Source organism: Papio anubis, chromosome 14, assembly GCF_008728515.1.
Source record: "Papio anubis isolate 15944 chromosome 14, Panubis1.0, whole genome shotgun sequence".
NCBI classification, from domain to species: Eukaryota; Metazoa; Chordata; class Mammalia; order Primates; family Cercopithecidae; genus Papio; species Papio anubis.
The window spans coordinates 73,583,759-73,604,648 of NC_044989.1; the positions used below are offsets into that span (position 1 = coordinate 73,583,759).

General features: G+C 51.2%; 2 protein-coding genes across 3 annotated transcripts; one reads left to right on the plus strand and one right to left on the minus strand.

Annotated features, from left to right (window-relative positions):
- The first annotated feature begins 1,028 nt into the window (after positions 1–1,028).
- On the plus strand, positions 1,029–14,885 carry SMYD5 (SMYD family member 5). 2 transcript variants are annotated; one of them, XM_003908811.4, is made up of 13 exons: positions 1,029–1,163; positions 6,261–6,369; positions 7,443–7,582; positions 8,031–8,152; positions 8,540–8,609; positions 9,203–9,307; positions 10,146–10,208; positions 10,436–10,506; positions 10,828–10,934; positions 11,349–11,405; positions 12,262–12,356; positions 13,286–13,356; positions 13,452–14,885. In XM_003908811.4, the coding sequence occupies exons 1-13, from the start codon at positions 1,068–1,070 to the stop codon at positions 13,600–13,602; spliced, it is 1,257 nt and encodes a 418-aa protein (XP_003908860.1). In that variant the 5' UTR covers positions 1,029–1,067; the 3' UTR covers positions 13,603–14,885. The 2 variants fall into 2 exon arrangements, with proteins under 2 accessions (XP_003908860.1, XP_009182690.1); XM_009184426.3 differs by having other exon boundaries at positions 1,030–1,163; positions 12,227–12,356.
- Positions 14,886–15,659: 774 nt separating this feature from the next.
- PRADC1 (protease associated domain containing 1) lies at positions 15,660–20,608 on the minus strand. Its single transcript, XM_003908816.5, has 5 exons — positions 20,428–20,608; positions 17,753–17,853; positions 17,111–17,220; positions 16,449–16,616; positions 15,660–16,225 (listed from the first exon to the last, which is right to left on the minus strand). Exons 1-5 carry the CDS (start codon positions 20,591–20,593, stop codon positions 16,105–16,107), a joined length of 666 nt encoding a protein of 221 aa, XP_003908865.3. The 5' UTR covers positions 20,594–20,608; the 3' UTR covers positions 15,660–16,104.
- Positions 20,609–20,890: the final 282 nt, after the last annotated feature.

Consider the following 20,890-nt stretch of genomic DNA (forward strand, 5'->3'; position numbering starts at 1 on the left):
GAAACAAAACAAGGCTTGATAGTCAGGCCTAGCTGTGGGGACAAATGCCATAGGTCTGTGGTTTGCAGCTTTTTGGGGTCCTGAATGAGAGAACAGGCCCCTCCCCCTTTTCACGACAGTGTGTGCATATGCACACTCACTTCTGTATCCAGTTTCAGAGGTTCTCAGACCTGAGGTCCACTATGGACTCCTCTACTACCCCCGGGTTGCAAGGTCCCTAAGCCACTGAAGAATCTGAGAGAGGCACAAGTCCACCCTGACCTTTGGCAAGACTGTCTCCCCTGCTGCCAGAGGGATTACCGAGAAAGGAAATCTTGTCCTGGACTCTTCAGGTGCGGTGAGTGAGCTCCAGGGTATAAGCTAGTCCTTCCCTTCAGGCTGAGAGCTAGGGAGGATAGGAGTAAGTTGGCCTTCTGCTGTCCCACTCTAGGGCTGGGTCCAGAGAGCGCTTTACTCAGTGAAGACAGGCCACTGTGTGGACAGAGACAACATACACAGAAACATGCATCGTAGGCCGGGCGAGGTGGCTCACGCCTGTAATCCCAACACTTTGGGAGGTCGAAGTGGGCGGATCACTTGAGGTCAGAAGTTCGAGACCAGCCTGGCCAACATGGTAAAACCCGCTAAAAATACGAACATTAACTGGACTTAGTGGCGCACACCTGTACGCCCAGCTCCTCGGGAGACTGAGGCAGGAGAATCACTTGAACCTGGGAGGCAGAGGTTGCAGTGAGCCGAGATCGCGCCACTGCACACCAGCCTGGGCGACAGAGTGAGACTGTCTCAAAAAAAAAAAAAAAAAAGGACTCAAAGACACACACATCAAAACTATGTACGCGTACACAGACTCTGATACAGAGGTACAGACACAAAAAGGTACCGATGTAAAAGCACAAAGGCAGGCCCAACTACACTCCCGTCAACAAACCACGGCACTTAAATTCAGACTTGGTGGAGCGCAAAACCTCGCAACCTCCGAGGCACTCTCGCCGGGGGCGGGGCCAGAAGGGGGTGGGGCCTCGCAGGTCGAGGTGGGGTTAAGGGTCATAAGGCGGAGGCGCGCCAAGATGGCGGCCTCCACGTGCGACGTGTTCTCCTTCTGCGTGGGCGTGGCGGGCCGCGCCCGGGTCTCCGTGGAAGTCCGTTTCGTGAGCAGCGCCAAGGTGAGGTCGGGGCGGGTCCTGCCGGGAGCCTCAGCCCAGTCCGGCCACGGAGACAGCCGTGCAGGACTCCATGCCCGCAGCCTAGAGGCTTCCGTGCCGCTCGGACGCTACGGCCCGGCCCCTGCTCGCGGCCCGGGGGCTCCCAGTCTGTCCCCGCGCGCAGGCTCGTGGCGCGGTCACGCGATAGACCCGGGCCTCCGGAGTCTCCGTGCGCATTTCCTCCCAGCGGAATCCGGCCAGCCTGCCGCCCTGCTGTGACTGCTCGGGGCGGGGCTAGGGGGCTTTGCTGCTGGGTCCCTGGAACGGTGGGCGGGGACGTGCTGGGCAGAGAGAACTGAGGTGTAAAAGAGTGTGGGTCCTCACGAACTTAATGTATGAAATTTGGTGGGGGGATGAGGAGACAGGCCAAGACCCTTCACGAAGGTCCTTGGAGTGCTGAGGAATTTGGACCAGAGTCCAAAGGCCGTGGGGGCGTTGGGAGAATTTTTAGCCGGAAGGTGACATGATTTTGTCGTTTTTATTGTGTTCCAAAAGTTCATTGTGGAAAAAAATAGAAAATGTGTGTAAGGAAAGAAAATATAAAAATCACTCATACTTCTATACTTGTGCAAAGATGTGTACGTTAAAATTACATTTTTAGAAATTGCTTTTTGATGCAGCAGTGAGTCTTTCAATATCAAGCCTATTTCTACATATTAATTTTTAAGAGGTAAGTAGTAGCTTTTTCCGTGAGAGGGCCACAACCCTCTCAACCAACCCCTTATTAATGGACCCTTTATTGTTGTATTTTTGAAACCTGGAGTCAAAAATCTTAGAGCTCATTTTCTATGTAAACATCCTTTTGTTTTGTCCAGCACTATTTTTTTCCTAGTTAACTTTGCCTGTTGATATGTGCAAAATGATATTTGTTTTCATTTATGTTTCTTTGGTTACTAGTGAGGTTGAATAATTTATCCTGTGTAGTGGCTGTGTGTATCGTTTCTTGCCCAAGATGTAAGATCTCTAGTTGTCTGTCATCTGCTCTCAGCATTATCGTATTGATCTAGTTTCCCAGCCCAACCTTCCCTTGCCCCCCTTCTGCTCCAAAGGTATCTGGAGCACTCTGCTCCTTCCCTGGTAAATCAGCTTCCCTACATCCTTGGTCTCCTTACCTGTTCATATCTCCATCTCCATAGTCTCTAGTGTTCCTGGGTGGCCACAGTTTGAAGATGTCTCAGTTCCATCATTGTTGGTTTGCAGTAATTTTCCTCACCTTTTTCTTCATTAGCCCCCAGTCTCTCAGCCCCTTCCTCTCTTCATTTCTTCCCTCTCACTTCATCACTTCAGCCACTCTCCTTGCACAGATTTCCTGGCCCAGGCATCTGTCAAGGCCCCAGCCAATCGCCCTTTCCTTGCCTATATCTGATCTGCAGCTGGAGAAAATAACATACCTTCCTGGACTTGGTAACAGCGTGGATTATCCTGGGCTTTTTGCTTCTCTATTCAAATAAGATTGGTTTGTGATTTTTTTTCTCTGTGTTATTTTCCTCAAGTTACCACATGAGGGTTATATGTGTGTGTGTGTGTGTGTGTGTGTTTTGGTAAAATAAAAAAGCTTTGCGTGTTTTCTGTCATTACATTGTTTAAATAGCGGTTTGAGAGAATTGGGTCATGAAACTTTATAGACCAGGGCCTCAAGTGGGAGTAGTTTTTGACTACTTTTTATTGCTTCTGTGGATAGGAATGACTTTTCAAAAATTTATCAACTATTATGCCAGAGACATGACCAATCAGAACAGAAACTTCACCAGGTCCAGTGGAAGCCAGCTGGACTACCATACTGGTGCACTAGCCAGATAGCAGCATGGCTTATTGTGGGCTTTCTTCTTTTAATCAAGATTTTAAAATCTACTACATAGTCTGCCCGGGTATGGTGGCTCATTCCTATAATTCCAGCACTTTTGGAGGCTGAGGTGGGCTGATCACTTGAGGTCAGGAGTTCAAGACCAGCCTGGCCAACATAGTGAAACCCTGTCTCTACTAAAAATACAAAAATTAGGCCAAGTGCGGTGGCTCACACCTGTAATCCCAGCACTTTGGAAGGCCGAGGCGGGCGGATCACTTGAACTTGATGTCAGGAGTTCGAGACCAGCCTGATCAACATGGTAAAACCCCATCTCTACTGAAAATACAAAAATTAGCCGGGTGTAGTGGTGCATGCCTGTAATCCCAGCTACCTGAGGCCAAGGCATGAGAATTGCTTGAACCCGGGAGGCAGAGGTTGCAGTGAGCTGAGGTTGTGCTACTGCACTTCAGCCTGGGCAACAGAGGGAGACTCCGTCTCAAAAAAAAAAAAAAAATCTACTACATAGTCTTAGAGTTTTGAACAATTTTTTTTTTAAATAGAGATGGGGTCTTGCTATGTGGCCCAGAATAGTCTCAAACTCTTGAGCTCAAGCGATCCTTCATCCTCACTTCCCAAAGTGCTAGATTTACAGGCATGAGCCACCACATCCAGCCTGCATGATTTTTTTTTTTTTTTTTTTTTTTTTTTGAGGCGAGGTCTTGCTCTGTCGCCCAGGCAGAGGTGCGGTGGCGGGATCTCAGCTCACCAGCTCCGCCTCGGTTCGCCATTCTCCTGCCTCAGCCTCCCGAGTAGCTGGGACTACGAGCCAGCCACCTGCGCCCGGCTATTTTTTTGTATTTTTTAGTAGAGGCGGGGTTTCACCGTATTAGCCAGGATGGTCACCGATCTCCTGACCTCGTGTCCCGTCTCGGCCTCCCAAAGTCACTGGGATGAGCGAAACCACCCGGCGCTCCCGGCACCCAGCATATTTTTTAATACTTTTTTTTTCAAATTGGAAGGATGTATGATTTGTCCCTTTTCATTCAGGTTCAGTGCTCTCCAACCTTCTTTTTTTTTTTGAGACGGAGTCTTACTCTGTCACCCAGGCTGTAGTGCAGTAACGCAATCTTGGCTCACTGCAACCTCCGCCTCCTGGGTTCAGGTGATTCTCCTGCCTCAGCCTCCCAAATAGCTGGGACTATAGGCGAACACCACCATGTCCAGCTAATTTTTGTATTTTTAGTAGAGACAGGGTTTCACCATATCGTTCAGGCTGGTCTTGAACTCCTGACCTCGTGATCCGTCCGCCTCAGCCTCCCAAAGTGCTGGGATTACAAGCGTGAGCCCCTGCGCCCGGCCCAACCTTAATATGAGTTAGAGCTCTGTTTTCCTTGTAGTATGCTCATCAGTTTTGGGAATGAGTGACTTTATAAAGGAACAACTCCGATTCTTTTCTCTTTATTTTGATTACTAAATATTTTCTGCATTTAGTCCTTCACAAAGAGAGGGAGATCTATATTTGTCCAATATTGAAATTTGAGATTGTCAGAAATAATGTGAGTCCCCTGTTCATATTGTCTTGTCCCATAGAGGAAGGCCAAGTTTTCAATTTGCTAGATTGGGACGGGATACAAGGCATAGGGGGAAGGGCTTCCAGGAAGCCACGCAAGGGTGTGCCCAGGGCTTTGCCTTCTGGTTTTGTTTCACCTGTCCCATTCTACTGTGAGATAGAGCTTCCAGAGTTGTTCACAGGGTTGAGATTTTTCGCTCTGCGTTTGAGAGCAATCCTATCTGGCCTTCTAAGGAGTCAGGGAGCTACCTGGGAGGCAACACTGACATGTCATTTTGCTTTGATGTCAAGCATTTTTTTCCTCTCCTTTTGTTGTGGCAGCTCAGTGTTGGCAGGGCTCCACACATCTTCTTTGAGTAGTGGGAGTATATGCCCCGTAAGGCCAGTAACTGCCTGGGTTCTGAAGCCATCTGCTGAGTCCTTTTGCACATTTGAGAGATGGCAGTTCAGGGGTTGTTTTCTCATCTTTCATCCTTTACATGATGTATGTAGTGTTTTAGACCAGTGCTTCTCAAACTAACATGCATGTGAATCACCTGGGCATCTTGTTACGCTGCAGATTCTGATTCAGCAGGTCTGGGGTGGGGCCTAAGATTCTGCATTTCTAACAGAGTCTTAGGTGATGCCCATGTTGCCAGTCCCTGTACCTCTCATTGAGTAGGAAGAAGCTAGAGCTCATAAGGTACATTCATCTGTGCTATATCGTTGCACCCTGGAAACTACCTTGTAGGTATTATTATAATGCTCACTTTTCAAATGGGGAACAGATATAAAGTGAAGCAGTTGGCTCAAAAGTTCACAGCAAGTTAATGTTAGGACTGGTACTAGTATTAGCTCCCTTCTTTCAGTGCAACCCCCAAGGACTTGTTGGATGCCAGGCACTGTGCTAGGTGCTGTGGGTATTCAGCTGACCAAGGAAGAGGGCACATTCTCCCCCAAACAAGGCTTCCCTATCCCATGGTGTAGGATTTCTCTGCAGGCCTGTGTAGCAACACCACTGCCAGGATCCTGGAGTGGCATGTGGCTGACTGAGAGATGAGTGCCCTGCTGTTACCAGCTCCTGGTACTGGAGGCCCCAGCCTGCTATAAGCCTTGGCCCTGCTCTGGCCATACTCAGAAAATTTCTCTGAGTAATCTGAGATGACTGCCATTGTGACTTCCTCCCTGTTCCAGGCCTTCTGCTCTGAATGGGCTGAAAGGAGTGCAACTGAAAATAGGTCAGAGCTGCATTTCCAGAGGAGAAAGTTATGGAGGGTACTGACCGGTCTCCATGAACTCACAGAGGCAGAGGCCTCTCCTAAGAGTCAGGCATGTGGGAGTGAGGCTGGACAGCCTCCTGGAAGCGCTTGGAGCTATGTCTTCTGTTCCTTCTTTTTTTTTTTTTTTTTTTTTTTTTTTTTGGAGACAGAGTCTCACTCTGTCGCCCAGGCTGGAGATGCAGTGGCAATCTTTCGGCTGCAAGCTCTGCCCTCCGGGTTCGCCATTCTCACCCTCAGCCTCCTGGTAGCTGGGACTACAGCGCCCTTCCACCCGCCCGGCCCACTTTTGTATTTTTTAGTAGAAGCGGGGTTTCACCGTGGTCTCGATCCTGACCTTGTGATCCGCCCGCCTCGGCCTCCCAAAGTGCTGGGATTACAGGCGTGAGCCACCGCGCCCGGCTTCTGTTCCTTCTTAAAGCCATCCTATCCCTCTGCCCTCTTAGGGAAAGGGCCTGTTTGCCACACAGCTGATCCGGAAGGGGGAGACCATCTTCGTAGAACGGCCCCTGGTGGCTGCACAGTTTCTCTGGAATGCACTTTATCGCTACCGAGGTGAGTACAGCTCTCCTACTCCTTATGGCTGCTGGGCCCAGTCGCTTTTGTGCATGGAAGTGAGCTGCATACATCCCTACTGGCTGATGTCTCTGGAACTCTGGGTGTTGGGAGGAAATGCTGTCTTCCATTGAAGGACTATGCCTGAGAACCACGCCTCTGTCCAGTCTCAGGTGTTTGAGGCTAATTCCTGTGGTGGGAAGCTCTTCAGATGTGCTCCTTGAGGGAGCACAGCAGGACTCAGGCAAGTTTGACTCCATGGTCATGCTGAAGGCCCAGTGCCAAAGTGGAGTCCTCCACCAAGAGGAGGCTACATGGCCCTTGTTCAAAGAAGGCTGAGTTAGGGGTGAGCACAAGTAGGATGCCCTTGGCTTTGCTGACCACATGCTTTTTCACACTTTTCTTCTTTTGGAGTTGTGGGGAGGGGGACGGAATTTCGCTCTTGTTGCCCAGGCTAGAGTGCAGTTGTGCGATCTCGGCTCTCTGCAATCTCTGCCTCCCAGGTTCAAGCAATTCTCCTGCCTCAGCATCCTGACTAGCTGGGATTACAGGCACGCACAACCATGTCCACCTAATTTTTGTATTTTTAGTAGAAACGGGGTTTCACCATGTTGGCCAGGTTGGTCTTGAACTCCTAACCTCAGGTGCTCCACTTGCCTTGGCCTCCCAAAGTGCTGGAATTACAGGCATGAGCCACCGTGCCCGGCCCACACATTTCTTAAGCTGGAGACACGCAATGAAAGGAGGGTCAGTTGGCCCCAGAGTATGGGAAAAGCCCAGTGTTGGGGTGGTAGGGGAGCCCCACAGAGTGAGTCTGATTAAGAAGCAAGGAAAGTTAGACAATAAGGGCCAGGAGGTCCTTGAGAGGGAGGAGGGGATCATCTACCTTTGGCTGCATGTGAAATTCATTCATTCATTCATGCATGCATGTAATTATTCATTTACTCACTTCCCAAACTTTTATGAAACACCAGAATGGTGCCTGACACATAGCAGGTGCTCTGTAGGGCTGTGAAAGGGATAGATATGGCCTCTGTTCTCAAGACATTGTCGTGTCTGGCTCTCACCCTCAGCCTGTGACCACTGCCTTCGGGCACTGGAGAAGGCAGAGGAGAATGCCCAGAGGCTGACCGGGAAACCAGGCCAGGTTCTGCCTCACCCAGAGCTGTGCACTGTGCGCAAGGACCTCCACCAGAACTGTCCTCATTGCCAAGTGAGTATTCTTGGGGAGTATACCTGGAAGGGGGTGGGTGAGGGAGGCCTTAGCTGGAGTCCTCAGTGGGGACACAGGAGCAATGACAGACCTGGTCATGGCCCTTGAAACCTATAATGTAGGATAAGATGTTGAAAAGGCTTGGTTATTGTTCCAGTTTCATCCTCCCTGGCACAGTTACATTGTCTGGAAAATGGGCTTGGTGGGAGTTCGCTTTCTTCCTGGGGACCTGGCAAGTGCTCTCCCCTCTACCTGAAAAGTTCTCTTCCCTTTCTGTGGTTTTTGTAAGCCTAGGTGTGCCTTTCACATGTCCCCAGAGCACCCTATGTTTTCTCTTCTCATAATACATCTAAGCTACAGCTCAGGGGCTATTTGTGGAAGGAATGCAGTTAGAGGAGGTGATACTAGGGCCAGATCCTAGGGTACTGACTTCTATCCCACCTAACAGGTGATGTACTGCAGTGCAGAATGTCGGCTGGCAGCCACTGAGCAATACCACCAGGTCCTGTGCCCAGGCCCTTCCCAGGATGACCCCTTGCATCCTCTCAATAAGCTTCAGGAGGCATGGAGGTAGGTCACTTTTCCTCTCTTCTTTCCTTTATCCTTTCCTCTCAGGTTGCCTGCCTGGGGTTATCAGGTGTTGCCATCTTTCTTAAGTTACAATTCCCTGGATTTCTCCTCCTTTCTTAGGGTTAAACAGAAGTCACATCACCCTATCCCCTGCTTTTAATCTGGGCTGTCAGTCCTTCTGTCCTTAGCATTTAACACTCTCCCAGAAAGAGCCCCATTAAGCCAATTGGGATTCAAAGTCTTGCCTAAGTCCTTGCCTATGAACTTTCTCTCTTGGTAATTGACGGAATTGGTAGGAAGTTTTCTCTGTACCAGTCAGACTCGGCTTCCCTGAGCTCAGCTACTAGGGAGAGAATTTCTAGGCCAATCTTTTTTCTCTTTCCCCAGGAGCGTTCACTACCCACCTGAGACTGCAAGCATCATGTTGATGGCCAGGATGGTGGCCACAGTGAAGCAGGTGAGCCCACCCAACCCTCTCGGGGAAGCTGACTTTGGCCCCATTCAACCCTTGGTCTTGGTCTTTTCCTCACCTCAAAGCCCTAGCTTGGATATAGAGTTCTTCCTGGCCTTCCCAAAGGAGAGCTCCTTGCTATATAAAACCTTAGGAATGCGCTAAACATAAATCAGGCATAGGGAGTGGAGGGCTCATTTTGCCTGTAGTCTTTTTTTTTTTTTTAAACTTAAAGACCAGTGTGATAGTATGCCTATAGTTTCTGATACAGAAGATGCCTTGTGCAGTAGCAATTCATGCATTTGATTTATAAGCACCACTTTTTCAGGATTGCGTCTTACATGAAGCGAGAGAAGCCGCTCTAACCGCCCTTCTATTAATGTTGTTCCTCAGCCTCTTTCTCGTGTTTTCCAAGTGTTGTTGAATTGGCTATCTGGGCTCCAGCTGGGGAGATGGTTTGGGGTGGGCACCATTGGGAGGAAGCCTCAGGCAGAGGAAGGGCCCCTATAAGCTCCTGTGTGGTGGTATTTCCTAAGTGGGCGGGAGTGCCAGTAAGAAGGTGGGTGTCTGTGACCCTTAAGTATATTTGTTCACTGCAGGCGAAGGACAAGGACCGTTGGATCAGGCTCTTCTCCCAGTTCTGTAACAAAACAGCCAACGAAGAGGAGGAAATTGTCCATAAACTTCTGGGAGACAAATTCAAGGTTATTCTTCTCCCGTGGCCTGTCTCATTCCCTCCCCAAATACCCTAGGATGTCTCTGGCCATCTGTGGGAAGCACCACATTTGATCACTTCTCAGCTACAGGAAGGAGTTAGCACTTGGGTCCAGAAATAGATTCAGAGGACTTACGTTCCTGCCACTGTTTACTTCATGACCTCATGTGGACCCACAGTTGGGAAGTGGGGTGACAACAGAGGAAGGGCGTGTTGGATGCCCTGCCCTGAAAGTGCTCCCTAACTGGTGTTAGAAGGCAGGACTTGTCATAGGATAGCAGTGGGCAAATCAGGTAGAATGGAGACTAGAGGGTTGTGGGGCCACAGAATCAGAGAGCAGCTTGAAACTGCCCATGTCTTGAGTGACCATTCCCAATCAAAGAGTATGGGTCCTCACTGAGGACAGCAGACTTCCCTGCAGGAGCTGCCTGAGGGTGGAGGCAGGTGTGTAAAAGGTTTGCATCTGGGGTGGGCCCTGTTGCACTGAACTTACAGGAAGGGAGTGGGAGAGCCCAGCTGGTCTGGAGGCCAAGTCAAGGGAGATTTGACGGTGGTGGTGTGGATAGACATTTCAGGCTGTCTCAGCCTTGCTGGTACAAGTGCTGGAAAATGGAGAGAAATTTGGGTTTGCCACCCCGGGTTGGAACAGGCCGGCAGACTGCCAAAGCTCTTTGGAGGTGGACTTTGTGGCCTTCCTTTGCCCCTACAGAAAGCTCAGTCTACAGAGCTGGCCCTTTTTCCTTCCCTCCCTAGTCGCCTGGGCCCTGCCTGGGTGCTAATGGGAAATCCCCAGGGATACAAATCTCTCTCTGCTTCCCCTAAACCAGGGCCAACTGGAACTTCTGCGGAGACTGTTCACAGAGGCCCTCTATGAGGAAGCAGTCAGTCAGGTGAGTGAGGAGAGGGTGGGACCAGTGGCCTCCTTGTTACTCCAGCTTTCCAGGAGCAACAAGGTCAGCATCTCCTACTGAGACAGCTGAGCCAAAGCCGACTTGGTCTTCTGGAGTTGGGATGAGCCTGACTCACAGAAGGCTTCCCGAACAGAGTCCAATTGGAAGAAAAGCAAGTGGCTGTTAACATGAGCGCTTGTCTCTTTATCTCTTTTTTGCCCCCACAGTGGTTCACTCCAGATGGATTCCGGTCTCTCTTTGCTCTTGTTGGGACCAATGGCCAAGGAATCGGGACCAGGTTAGAATGTTCCAGAGCTATTGAACTTACTCTCGGGGTGGGAAACTGATTGAGGAAGGTAGCCACAGTTCCTTTCAAGACTGGGATGGGGTAGGGTAGGACTCTGGGCAGATCACTGAACTGGACACAGTGGCAAGAGTCAGAATCAGGCATTGGAATCTGTTTTGGGGAGCCTCTGTTGGGGAAGATGGGCCCCCATCCTGGAGAATGAAATGGGGTAGGGTGAGAGACCCTTCTTCTTGGGCTTAACTTACCTGGAGGTGGAGAGCCCTGTGACCTGGGCTTCCACCTCCCCAACCATGGGCTGCCTGGGACCCCCAGCTCCCTAAGCCAGTGGGTCCATGCCTGTGACGCTCTGGAGTTGAAGCCTCAGGACCGTGAGCAACTTGACATCTTCATTGACCAGCTGTACAAGGACATCGAGGCAGGTTGGTGAGATAGGGCCTTTGCCTCACCCAACCATGGTGACCCCCTAGTCAGATGGTGGACACAAAATCTTTGCCCAGGATGCTCTGTATTAATGCTGGGGGAAGGTAATCCCTTTGTGCCTATGGGGAGCTTCAGCTCTATCCACAGGGTACACAGGTGAGAAACAGCCCCAAGATTTATCCAGAGGCTTGATGCTGGGAGGAGAGGGGCTGCTGGATAAATAGGGTGTCTTATAGACAGAAAAGCAAGGCTTCTGTCTGAGAGAGGCGAGTTTAGGTAATATGGTAGGGACTGATGCCTTAGTGTGGTGGGGTGGCAGGACGGTGGCGACAGTGCCTGTCCTTGTAAGCCTCGTTTCCTTTTCCTACCTATAAAAATGGGTAGAATAATGTCTGTATATTACTGTCTTACAGCAACTGGAGAGTTTCTTAACTGTGAAGGATCTGGCCTCTTTGTGCTTCAGAGCTGCTGTGAGTCATGGCGTTGAGGAGGGATGGTCCTAGGCGCGCCTTTGTCAGGTGGCCTCGCAGCCACAGTTTATCTTTCTCAGTTGGCCCTTTCTAGGCTGGTAGGGTTGAGTCTGGGAGCCCCATTAGGTCTGAGCTCCCACAGGAATTCCCCTGGGCCTTTTTGTTCTATCATTTTTTTCATTTGTTCACCCAACTGTTTGTGCTATAATACCTGCTTATTATATATAAAACCTTACAGTAGGCCAGGCCCTGTACTAAGGCAGGCATAGAGCTCTGATTCTTGCAAAGGGATGCATGGGCTTTGCACCATCACTGCCCTGTGAGATTTGGGAGTACTGGGAGCCCAGGCTAGAGGGCGAGTCTCATCAGTACCTGATGAGGAGGGGCAGATTCAGCTCAGACAGCTGCCTTTTCCAGACTTCAGCCTCCCACCCCCTGGTTTCCTGACTACAAACTCCTCCTCCCAGGCTCCTGGGCCACTCTACTCTCCCAAACTGGATTCTCAGAGGGCCTGTGTCAGCTGTTACTAGATGTCCAATAGCAGGCAGAACTAAGTGGTCTTGCGTGGGCATTCCTTCAGAGCCCTGTCCCTCCCTTTGTGAGACAGTGGGAACACGACTGAGAATGAAGTTGGCCAGTCACAGCGGGTTGGAGTGGGAGTGCTGTGGAGTTCATTTGTGTTGTGCTATATGGTGTTTAGGAAAGAACACTGGAAGCAGAGTCTGGAAACTTGGGTTCCAAAACGTGCTCAGCCTTGGCAGGGATGAAAGAGCAAGAAAGGACCCAGTACTCTGCAGAATTGAGGTTATTATTTTTTTTAGGCAGTAATCCTCATTACCTGCCTCTTGCGATCCAGGCAACCACAGTTGTGTGCCCAATGCAGAGACCTCCTTTCCAGAAAACAACTTCCTTTTGCATGTCACTGCTCTGGAGGATATTAAGCCAGGAGAGGTGAGAGGGGCCAGGAACCATGGGGATGGGTGGGTAGTGGGCCTTGGAAGTTCTCTGCAGGGATCAGGAGCAGCAGTGGCTAGAGCACTTGAAGTTCAGGCTGTTGAGTGGAATCCCCACATACCTTAGGGTCTGAGTCTTTCAGCTCATGGTTCTGTTCTAACCCTACCTCACTTTTTCAAAATATGACTCCAGAAAGCCTCAGGACAGTGTTTGAGGGACACATATGTGCTCAGATTCTTGTCCCCAGCTATCTTTTGGTCAAATGCAGATATGTAGTTTCTTTTTTTTTTTTGAGACGGAGTCTAGCTCTGTCGCCCAGGCTGGAGTGCAGTGGCCAGATCTCAGCTCACTGCAAGCTCCGCCTCCCGGGTTTATGCCATTCTCCTGCCTCAGCCTCCCGAGTAGCTGGGACTACAGGCGCCCGCCACCTCGCCCGGCTAGTTTTTTGTATTTTTTAGTAGAGACGGGGTTTCACCGTGTTCGCCAGGATGGTCTCGATCTCCTGACCTTGTGATCCGCCCGTCTCGATATGTAGTTTCTAAGAAAGCAGGAGATAGCTCTTTGTGGGTTTACGGTCTTGTCTGTTAGTGCAGGCACAGTGCCTCGTTGAATCTTCTTCAGGGCAAGTAGCATCGATACCAAGACCTGTGATCCCAGCTGTAGACCTTGGCCATTGACTGGCTTTCACCACGGCTTGAGGCTAACCAGTCTCCTCTGTCTCAGGCATAGGCTGTTGGAGGCTTATAATGGCCTGCCTACTGAAGGCACTGGGAACTGGATGAGGGCAGCCCGCCCCTTCACTGAAGGGCAGCGCAAGCCTGGCTCCTAGAGATGGGGCAGTGGTTGGAGATAGGGTAGGTGTTGGAGAGACCCTTATGCCATTTAAGAGAGCACAGACCATCAGACTGCACCTCTCTACCCTACAGGAAATTTGTATCAGCTACTTGGACTGCTGTCAGCGGGAGCGCAGCCGCCACAGCCGCCACAAGATCCTCAGGTGCCAGCTGGGGACATGGTTGGGCGGCTGGGCTCTGGGGTCCTCTGTCCCGTAGCTCCCTGACTTTTCCCCCTCATCATCCCTCACCGCTGCAGGGAGAACTATCTGTTTGTCTGTTCCTGTCCCAAATGCCTGGCAGAGGCTGATGAACCCAATGTGACCTCAGAAGAGGAAGAGGAGGAAGAGGAGGAGGAGGAAGGAGAGCCAGAAGATGCAGAGCTGGGGGATGAGATGACTGATGTGTGATGTTGCCCTGCCCAGAAAGGGCCCTGCCCTAGACCCTGCCAGAAAAGGGGGTTCTTCCCCCAGAGAAATGGCTCGGAGGGAACTTCCCACTCCCATTGCCTGCTTTCCCCATTCGAGCCTTCTCTGCCAGAGGGTAGGACAGAGCCTGGATCCCTGGCCCCAACCCCCACCAGACCTCATGCCCTGGACACTGCTGCTGAGTTGGCTCAGACTCTGCACTGGCACTGAGCTTTTCACAACTGGCCTCCCCTTGAGGTTCTTCCACTCTAGGGTTTGAGGGGCTGGAATCAGGGCCAGGGCCTAACAGCGTTTCTTCTCCTTGGCCCCACGGCCCATACTCACCCATTCACCGGAGGCTTCTCCCCTTTCAACTTGCTATTGATTTCTTTTGAGGGGGTAAATCTGAGACTGAGTTCATTGAAGCAGAGACGGGAGGTGGTGAGGCGCCCTTACCTCCCCCCACCACAGCTGTGGCTGGTAAGGCAACTGCTTGACCACTGGCACAGCGAGGAGAGGCGGGCAGGAGGATCTGGGCCTCCTGAGCTCCTTCCCTGAGGCTGTCTCCTGGGAATGCTGGACACCCCCAGCATTACTCACACCCCCATTTGGACATCTGGGGAAGTGGAGATTAACCCCTTCTCCAGACTCCAGAATCTTTGTAACTCGTGCCTTGCCTCTCAGGACCTGGCATAGTGGCTGGCCCTATGGAGTATGGAAAAGGCCTCTGCCTTCCTCAGGAGGGACACGTCGGGGGTCATCACCCTTTCTCACACCTGCTTCCCAATGAGCACTCAGCAGCATGGCTGAGACCTGGGGCTTGACAGGCCTCTGCTCCTTAGATTAGGATGCTCTGGTATTCCTGGGGCCAGTTAAAATGGGTCAGTGAGGGGCTCTCCTGGCCTCAATCTCATCTTTAGGGTCTCCACAGAGGAACATTGAAGTCTTCCAGAAACCTTGAGGAGCTGGGCTAGATACTTGGAGAGTAGCCCTGTCTTGTCCCCTCCTATCCCCAGATTAGCACCACGCCTCTCACTCTTGGGTTGGATGTTATGGGAATTACAACCCATCATTCCCAATGCCTCCCTTTCCTGGAGGAGCCTGCCACATTCCCCTGCTGAGGGATCCCAGAGAGGACAGGTGCCCACCCCACAGGCCCTTTTCTGCACCATGGAGCCAGGTGGAACCTGTCTGGCCCCTTACCCACTGGGTTCTTACTCCTTCACAACAGTCAGCACTCCCCCTCTGCCCCTCACTGTTCTCAATAAAATGTAAGTGGTGATAGGCCTCTGCAGGAATGCTTTGTGGCTAGTGACTGGGCAGGCTGCCCCAGGCGTGCAGCAGTCACAGGTGGGTGCAAAGGGGTACTGATTAGACCAGGTAATGGTAGGAGATGGGGGCTCCAGGCTCAACAGCTTGGGCTCACCTCTGCTCTTATTTACACTCTGCTATGCAAATGTTCTAATGCCCAAGAGCAAGGGTCTTGAGGTCCAGTTTGGGTGGCTTTTTAATTTTGAGATAGGGTCTCACCTTGTCACCCAGGCTGGTGTGCAGAAATGCAATCATAGCTCATTACAGCCTTGAACTCCTGGACCCAAGTGATCTTCCCACCTCCGCCTCCTGAGTAGCTGGGACTATAGGGTCACGCTACCACACCCAGCTAATTTTTAATTTTTCTGTACATATGGCGTCTTGCTATGTTGTTGCCGAGGCTGGTCTTGAATTCTTGGGCTCAAGTGATCCTCCCGCCTTGGCCTCCCGAAGTGCTGGGATTACAGGCATGGGCCACCATGCCTGGCCCTGAGGTCCAGTTTGGATCCCTATGCTCTAACATGAGTCTTCTCCTGAGGGGATGAACTCTGGTTTCCCAGAGCGTCCTTGGCTCTCAACAGGAAGCTGTGCTGGGATCTAAGACTAGCAGTCTGAGCACTGGTCCCAAATGACCTGGGCCAGTTTCTGTCCTCTGTGGGCGTTTCCTTTCCTCAGAACGACAGTATAGGATGAGATGAGTGAGTCTGAAGGTCCTGCCCACCCCTGTGTGCTCTTATTCTAGGACACAGTTGCAACCCTGATGAGAAGCTTTATTGCTAAAAAGTCAGTGAGGGTTTATTGAGTCGCCAAACACTAGCTCTTTAAACCACTCCAACAACTGCTGTGAAGGTCACTGTGCAGAGACCCTGGGTAGGGGAGGCTGGAGCCAGGTGAGTGTGACAGGTCACAGATGGCTCTCAGGCTGCCTCCCTTCAGCTCCTTTTGTTTCAGGTTTTAGCCAGAAGCCCTGGGGCCTGTCTTTTGCCCCTTGCAGCATGAGACACCCTTTGGGGCCCTGGGGAAGGTAAGGCCAGTGGTGTGGCTTCCCTTTCAGCCTAGCAATGCCCAAACTCTTTTCCTCTACCTGGCTCCACTTGTCCCCAGATGCTCTCCCCAAATTCCAAATAGCAAAATTCCTGGGTTTCCCCTTCCCAGCTCAGAGTCATTTATGGCTGGAATGTGGGACAAACTCTTCTACCAGAAGGTCCAGGGTGGTTGCAGCAGCTCAAAGGTTGGGATGCTGGTGACATTGACTGGGATGGAAATGATGGCCCATGGCAGCCCATGCTGTTCCAGAGAGCGGCGGATCATGTAGCTGGGAGGGCATGAAGAGAAGTGGTGATGGTCACTTTCTTGGTACCCCATCATGCCCCACTGTCCCCATCAATCTGGGAGTTTCAAAGCCCAAGAACTTTTTTTACCCTCTAACTGAAGTACCCCAAGTTGAGGCCTGCAAGAAGGGACTGGTGATTACCCCTGACCTCCCCAAGTCATGGCGCCCAGCCTCATGCTGATAAACAGAGGCAAGGAGCCCTCACCCATCTCGGCCGAGCAGGAAGAGGGCGGGGATGTCAGCTGTGCGCTGGGTACTGTCCTGGATCATCTCCACGTAGAAGCTGTCATTGTCAACTGCGTTGTCAGAGATGATCACTGCCCGCCCGCCGTGCTCCTGGACCACCCGAGTCTTGGAGAGGAAGGAGCAGCCCCTGGAAGAGGTGGTGATGAGACCAAAGGAAAGACAGGTCCTAGCTCCCCCTTCACCAGACCATCACCCTGGGAGTATAGAAGGCAGACTCTGAAGAATTTGTTATAAAGGCTCATAAGTAAATAGCTAAAAGCATGGATAATTTTAGAACTTTTTTTTTTTTTTTTTTTTTGAGACAAGGTTTTGCTCTGTTGCCCAGGCTGGAGTGCAGTGACATGATCTCGGCTCACTGCAGCCTTAACGTGGCCTCAAGCAATCCTCTCACCTCAGCCTCCTGAGTAGCTGGGACCACAGGTGTGCAACACCATGCCCAGCTGAGTTTTGTATTTTTTGTACAGACAGGGTTTCTCCATGTTGGCCCAGGGTAGACATTTTTCAAAGACCCTTAAAAAGATGAAATTTTCAAAAACAGCTCTTTCAAAGCACTACCACCAGTAATCTCAGAATCTGCCCTATGCCTGCTCAACCCTCATGTCCTGCCTGCCCACTCCTTACCCCCTCTCCACCAGAGCAATCTGGTCCTGGATGAAGAAACCGTTGCTGAGTTCCCCACAGGCCTCTGGAGGTTCAGCGGGGACAAGGTGAATCTGCTCATACCTTGTGTGCTGAAAAACATTTAGAGAGGTGAGAGTATAATGAGACATACCAGCTTTAGGACTGGGCTGACAATCCCATCTTATTGGCACCTTGTACAGTGTGAAGGAAACATGGAGTGGTTTCTGTATCGCCAGACACTTAAACATTTTTACTTAATTATCGCAAAGGCCTATCTGGTTGTCCTACACCACCCTACCCTTCCATGAGATAGGCAGGGGAGTTGGTTGTAGATCCAGAGAGAGGAAGTGACTTGCCTTAAGTCACATAGTTCAGAGGTGGAGCTGGCAGAGGAAGCTGGTGCTCTTGGCTTTTCACTTCATGTCCCCTAAAAACACAACTTGTCCCTCCATGGTGCCTAGATCTATATTATACTCGGGAGTAGCTGGAAGAGCTTCCTTTCTGTGCTGCAGCTCATGGAAGGCAGAGCTGATTCTGCTCCGTTCCCTGTCCCACACTCAGGTGGGATGAGAGGGTCACTGCAGCTCAGTGAGGGGAGGAGGGAGGTTGAGGATCAGAGATCAGGTGTCTCCCTTAACTTACAAAGATACCACCAAAGTCCTTGGCAGGTGTGGCTGTGAAGATGTATCGAATGTCCCCAGGACTCAGCACTTGAAAGTACAAATAATCATGGATACGGAAGCCTGAAGGATAAAGAGTACAGGTAAGAAACCTCCCAGGAACAAACTGGTTTAGGTTCAGATCCCAGACCCCGTGTCTTCAGCTGGGCTGGCTATAGTCTGGACGCAGGGGCCTGGCTTCAGCCAATGGGGTCCTCTAGTGGCGGGGTTGGGGGCTAGATGGTCTCTGTCCTGGGGAGGATAGAGTTGATGCAGTTAGTAACCCCAGAGGTTTATATCAGCTGCTGCTGCTTACACAGTAAGCCAGGAAAACTGAGAGCTCCAGGGTTAATATTTTTGCTCTGAAGACCTGGGAGTTTCAGGGTAGAGATGTAGTGACCTGCATACAAAGCAATTCTCACTAAAATTTAAAAGTTGACTTTCTGGTCCCACTGCCACCCTCTTAGTCTAGTCACTATCATTTCTTGTCCTGACAGCTCAGCTTCTTACCTGGCCTCCCTGCCTCCATTCTTGCTCCCCAAACAACCACCAGAAGTCGAAAACATCTTAGCAATTATGAGCAATTATGAGCAATTATGAGCAGGGTTTCAATACCTTTCAATAACTGCCCTTTGCATTTAAAATTTAAACTCTTTTTAAACTGTGGCCTACAAGACCCTGTTTGCTGTGGCCCCTGACCACTCTTCCAACCTCATCTTCTCCATCCTGTGTTCAAGCTACACAGACCTTTCAGTTTCTTCACTTCTCTGGGTCTTTCTGCAAGCTGTTCCCTGAGCCTGCAAAGCCCCCTACTCCCACCCCACCCTACTTCCACCCCTTTACTTGACTCTTTCCTAGTCATCCTTCAGGTCATACCTTAAATGTCACTTCCTCAGAGAAAGGTTCTGCCTCATGATTGCCCTCCCATACCCATTCAAATGTACTCTTCAATAAATGGGGACTTTCAACATAATTTGTAATTATACAGCTTTCATAATTTTTCTTTTTCTTTTTTTGAGACAGGGTCTCACTTTATCACCCAGGCTGGAGTGCAGTGGCACGATCTCGCCTCACAGCAACCTCCACCTCGCAGGCTCAAGCGATTCTCATGCCTCAGCCTCCCAAATAGCTGGGACTACAGGCATGCGCCACCATGCCTGGCTAATTTTTTTTTTTTTTTTTTTTTTTTGTATTTTTTAGTAGAGACAAGGTTTCGCCATGTTGCCCAGGCTGATTTTTTTTTTTTTCATTTTTTAAATAGGAATAGGGTCTCGCCTTGTTGTCCGGGCTTGTGATCCTCCCACCTTGGCTTACCAAAGTCCTGGGATTACAGGTGAGAGCCATCGCACCCGCCCTGGATTCATAATTTTTAAATATCTGTCTCTTCCACTTCATAACTTCATAAGTAAATATAGGGGTAGCCCTATAAATTTTGCTGAATGAATGAACAACAACTATATCCAGCTCCATAGCACCGAGGAAGAGAATTTCCAGACAACTAGATTTTTCTGGGGCATGGGATCTTCTCCCCAGCACCAAAGTTTAATGTTGTACCTGGACTTGAGTCCCTGGTTTCCTTAACCCAGAGAGACTGCGGAATGTTGAAGGATGAAAACTGCTGTCATGGCCGGGCGTGGTGGCTCACGCCTGTAATCCCAGCACTTTGGGAGGCCGAGGCGGGCGGATCACGAGGTCAGGAGATCGAGACCATCCTGGCTAACACGGTGAAACCCCGTCTCTACTAAAAATACAAAAAAATTAACCGGGCGTGCTGGTGGGCGCCTGTAGTCCCAGCTACCCGGGAGGCTGAGGCAGGAGAATGGCGTGAACCCGGGAGGCGAAGCTTGCAGTGAGCCGAGATGGTGCCACTGCACTCCAGCCTGGGCAACAAAGCAAGACTCCGTCTCAAGAAAAAAAAAAAAAAAAAACTGCTGTCACAAGTCCATTGATCTATCAACAAACTACTAAGTCACTACTGTGTACCAAGGCTGGGATTGATTAAGGCTTTAGCTGTCTTTGTTTACTGCCCAAATCAAAGCCATCAGTTAGAGCTCCCATGGCTTGGCACTGGGCTATACAGTCCTGGGAGTGGGGACTCCCCGTCAGATACAAATACACCCCCAGAAAGCCTTCCTGGACTAGCGTCAAACAGTCCCTCCCCAACCCTTGCTTGCCTTTGCGTGTGCTTATTTGTGTAAGTTGTGGGTATACGTATGTGCTCATGTGTGTGCATAGATGTATACATTTATGTGCTTGTGTAGGTGTAAACGGTTTGTGCGTGTGTGTGCCCACGTGTAGGAATGTGTGCTTCTGTACATGTGAGTGCTCACATACATATCTCCAGCCTGTAGTATCTTTCCTTAGCTGTCCCTCCCGGTCGCACCCTAAGTCACCTGGGTCGGCGCTAGTGGGCGGGGAGGGGCGAGTGGGGATATCTGCTTTGTCGTGGGAAGCTGAGGACTCAGAGCTTCAGCCTCAGGCTGCGCCCACCTTATGTCCCTGAACCACCACCCACTTATTCCGGCCGCCCGCTCCCAGACCTGTCCTGCTCTGAACTCGCGGGGTCCCCAAGGTGACCTGTGGCCCCCAACCCGAGACGCGGCGCAAGCTGGACGGCCAGCCCCGCCCTGCAACGCAGTCCCACCCGTTGCCGCTCACCGTGGGCCGCGACGCACGCGGGGAGCCAGAGCACGAGACAACACCAGCCCGCGGCGCCGGGGACCATCTCCAGGGCCCGGCCCGGCGCCGCGTTTCCTACCGCCGCCCCGCCGCGCGTCGCTCTCCCGACTTTAGCCTGACAGCTGCCCCGGCCTCCCGCCCACATACCCGCTCTCGCCGCGGGCTGGACGACGGGAACGAGGCTCACGGCTGATTGGCTCCGACGCCTGCTCATGTAGCCACACTTTCCGCCTCTGCGCCTTAGCCTACTTTCTATTGGTAGAGAGAAGTGGAGCCGGGGGCTGATTGGCTTAAACTCTTAACAGCTACAGCCAGCCCTCGCCTCAGCCCCGCCCCAGCATTTCTCAGTTTGGACTCCACTCTCCTGGTCCTCGGGGCGGTGGGCGGGCCGCGAAGGACAAGCACTGGAGGTGTGCCGGTACCGGACTTGCTTCAGCTGCCG

What these genes read in the sequence shown, in the direction of transcription:
- PRADC1 (XM_003908816.5), bottom strand. Translation starts at nt 20,593, where the DNA reads ATGTGGGCGGGAGGCCGGGGCAGCTGTCAGGCTAAAGTCGGGAGAGCG. An exon ending in CGCGTGCGTCGCGGCCCACG is followed by an intron (nt 17,854 to 20,427) that starts GTGAGCGGCAAC and finishes TTTATCCTTCAG; the next exon opens with GCTTCCGTATCCATGATTAT. An exon ending in AGGACTTTGGTGGTATCTTT is followed by an intron (nt 17,221 to 17,752) that starts GTAAGTTAAGGG and finishes AATGTTTTTCAG; the next exon opens with CACACAAGGTATGAGCAGAT.
- SMYD5 (XM_003908811.4), top strand. Translation starts at nt 1,068, where the DNA reads ATGGCGGCCTCCACGTGCGACGTGTTCTCCTTCTGCGTGGGCGTGGCG. An exon ending in GGCCAAGGAATCGGGACCAG is followed by an intron (nt 10,507 to 10,827) that starts GTTAGAATGTTC and finishes TGGGACCCCCAG; the next exon opens with CTCCCTAAGCCAGTGGGTCC. An exon ending in GTACAAGGACATCGAGGCAG is followed by an intron (nt 10,935 to 11,348) that starts GTTGGTGAGATA and finishes ACTGTCTTACAG; the next exon opens with CAACTGGAGAGTTTCTTAAC.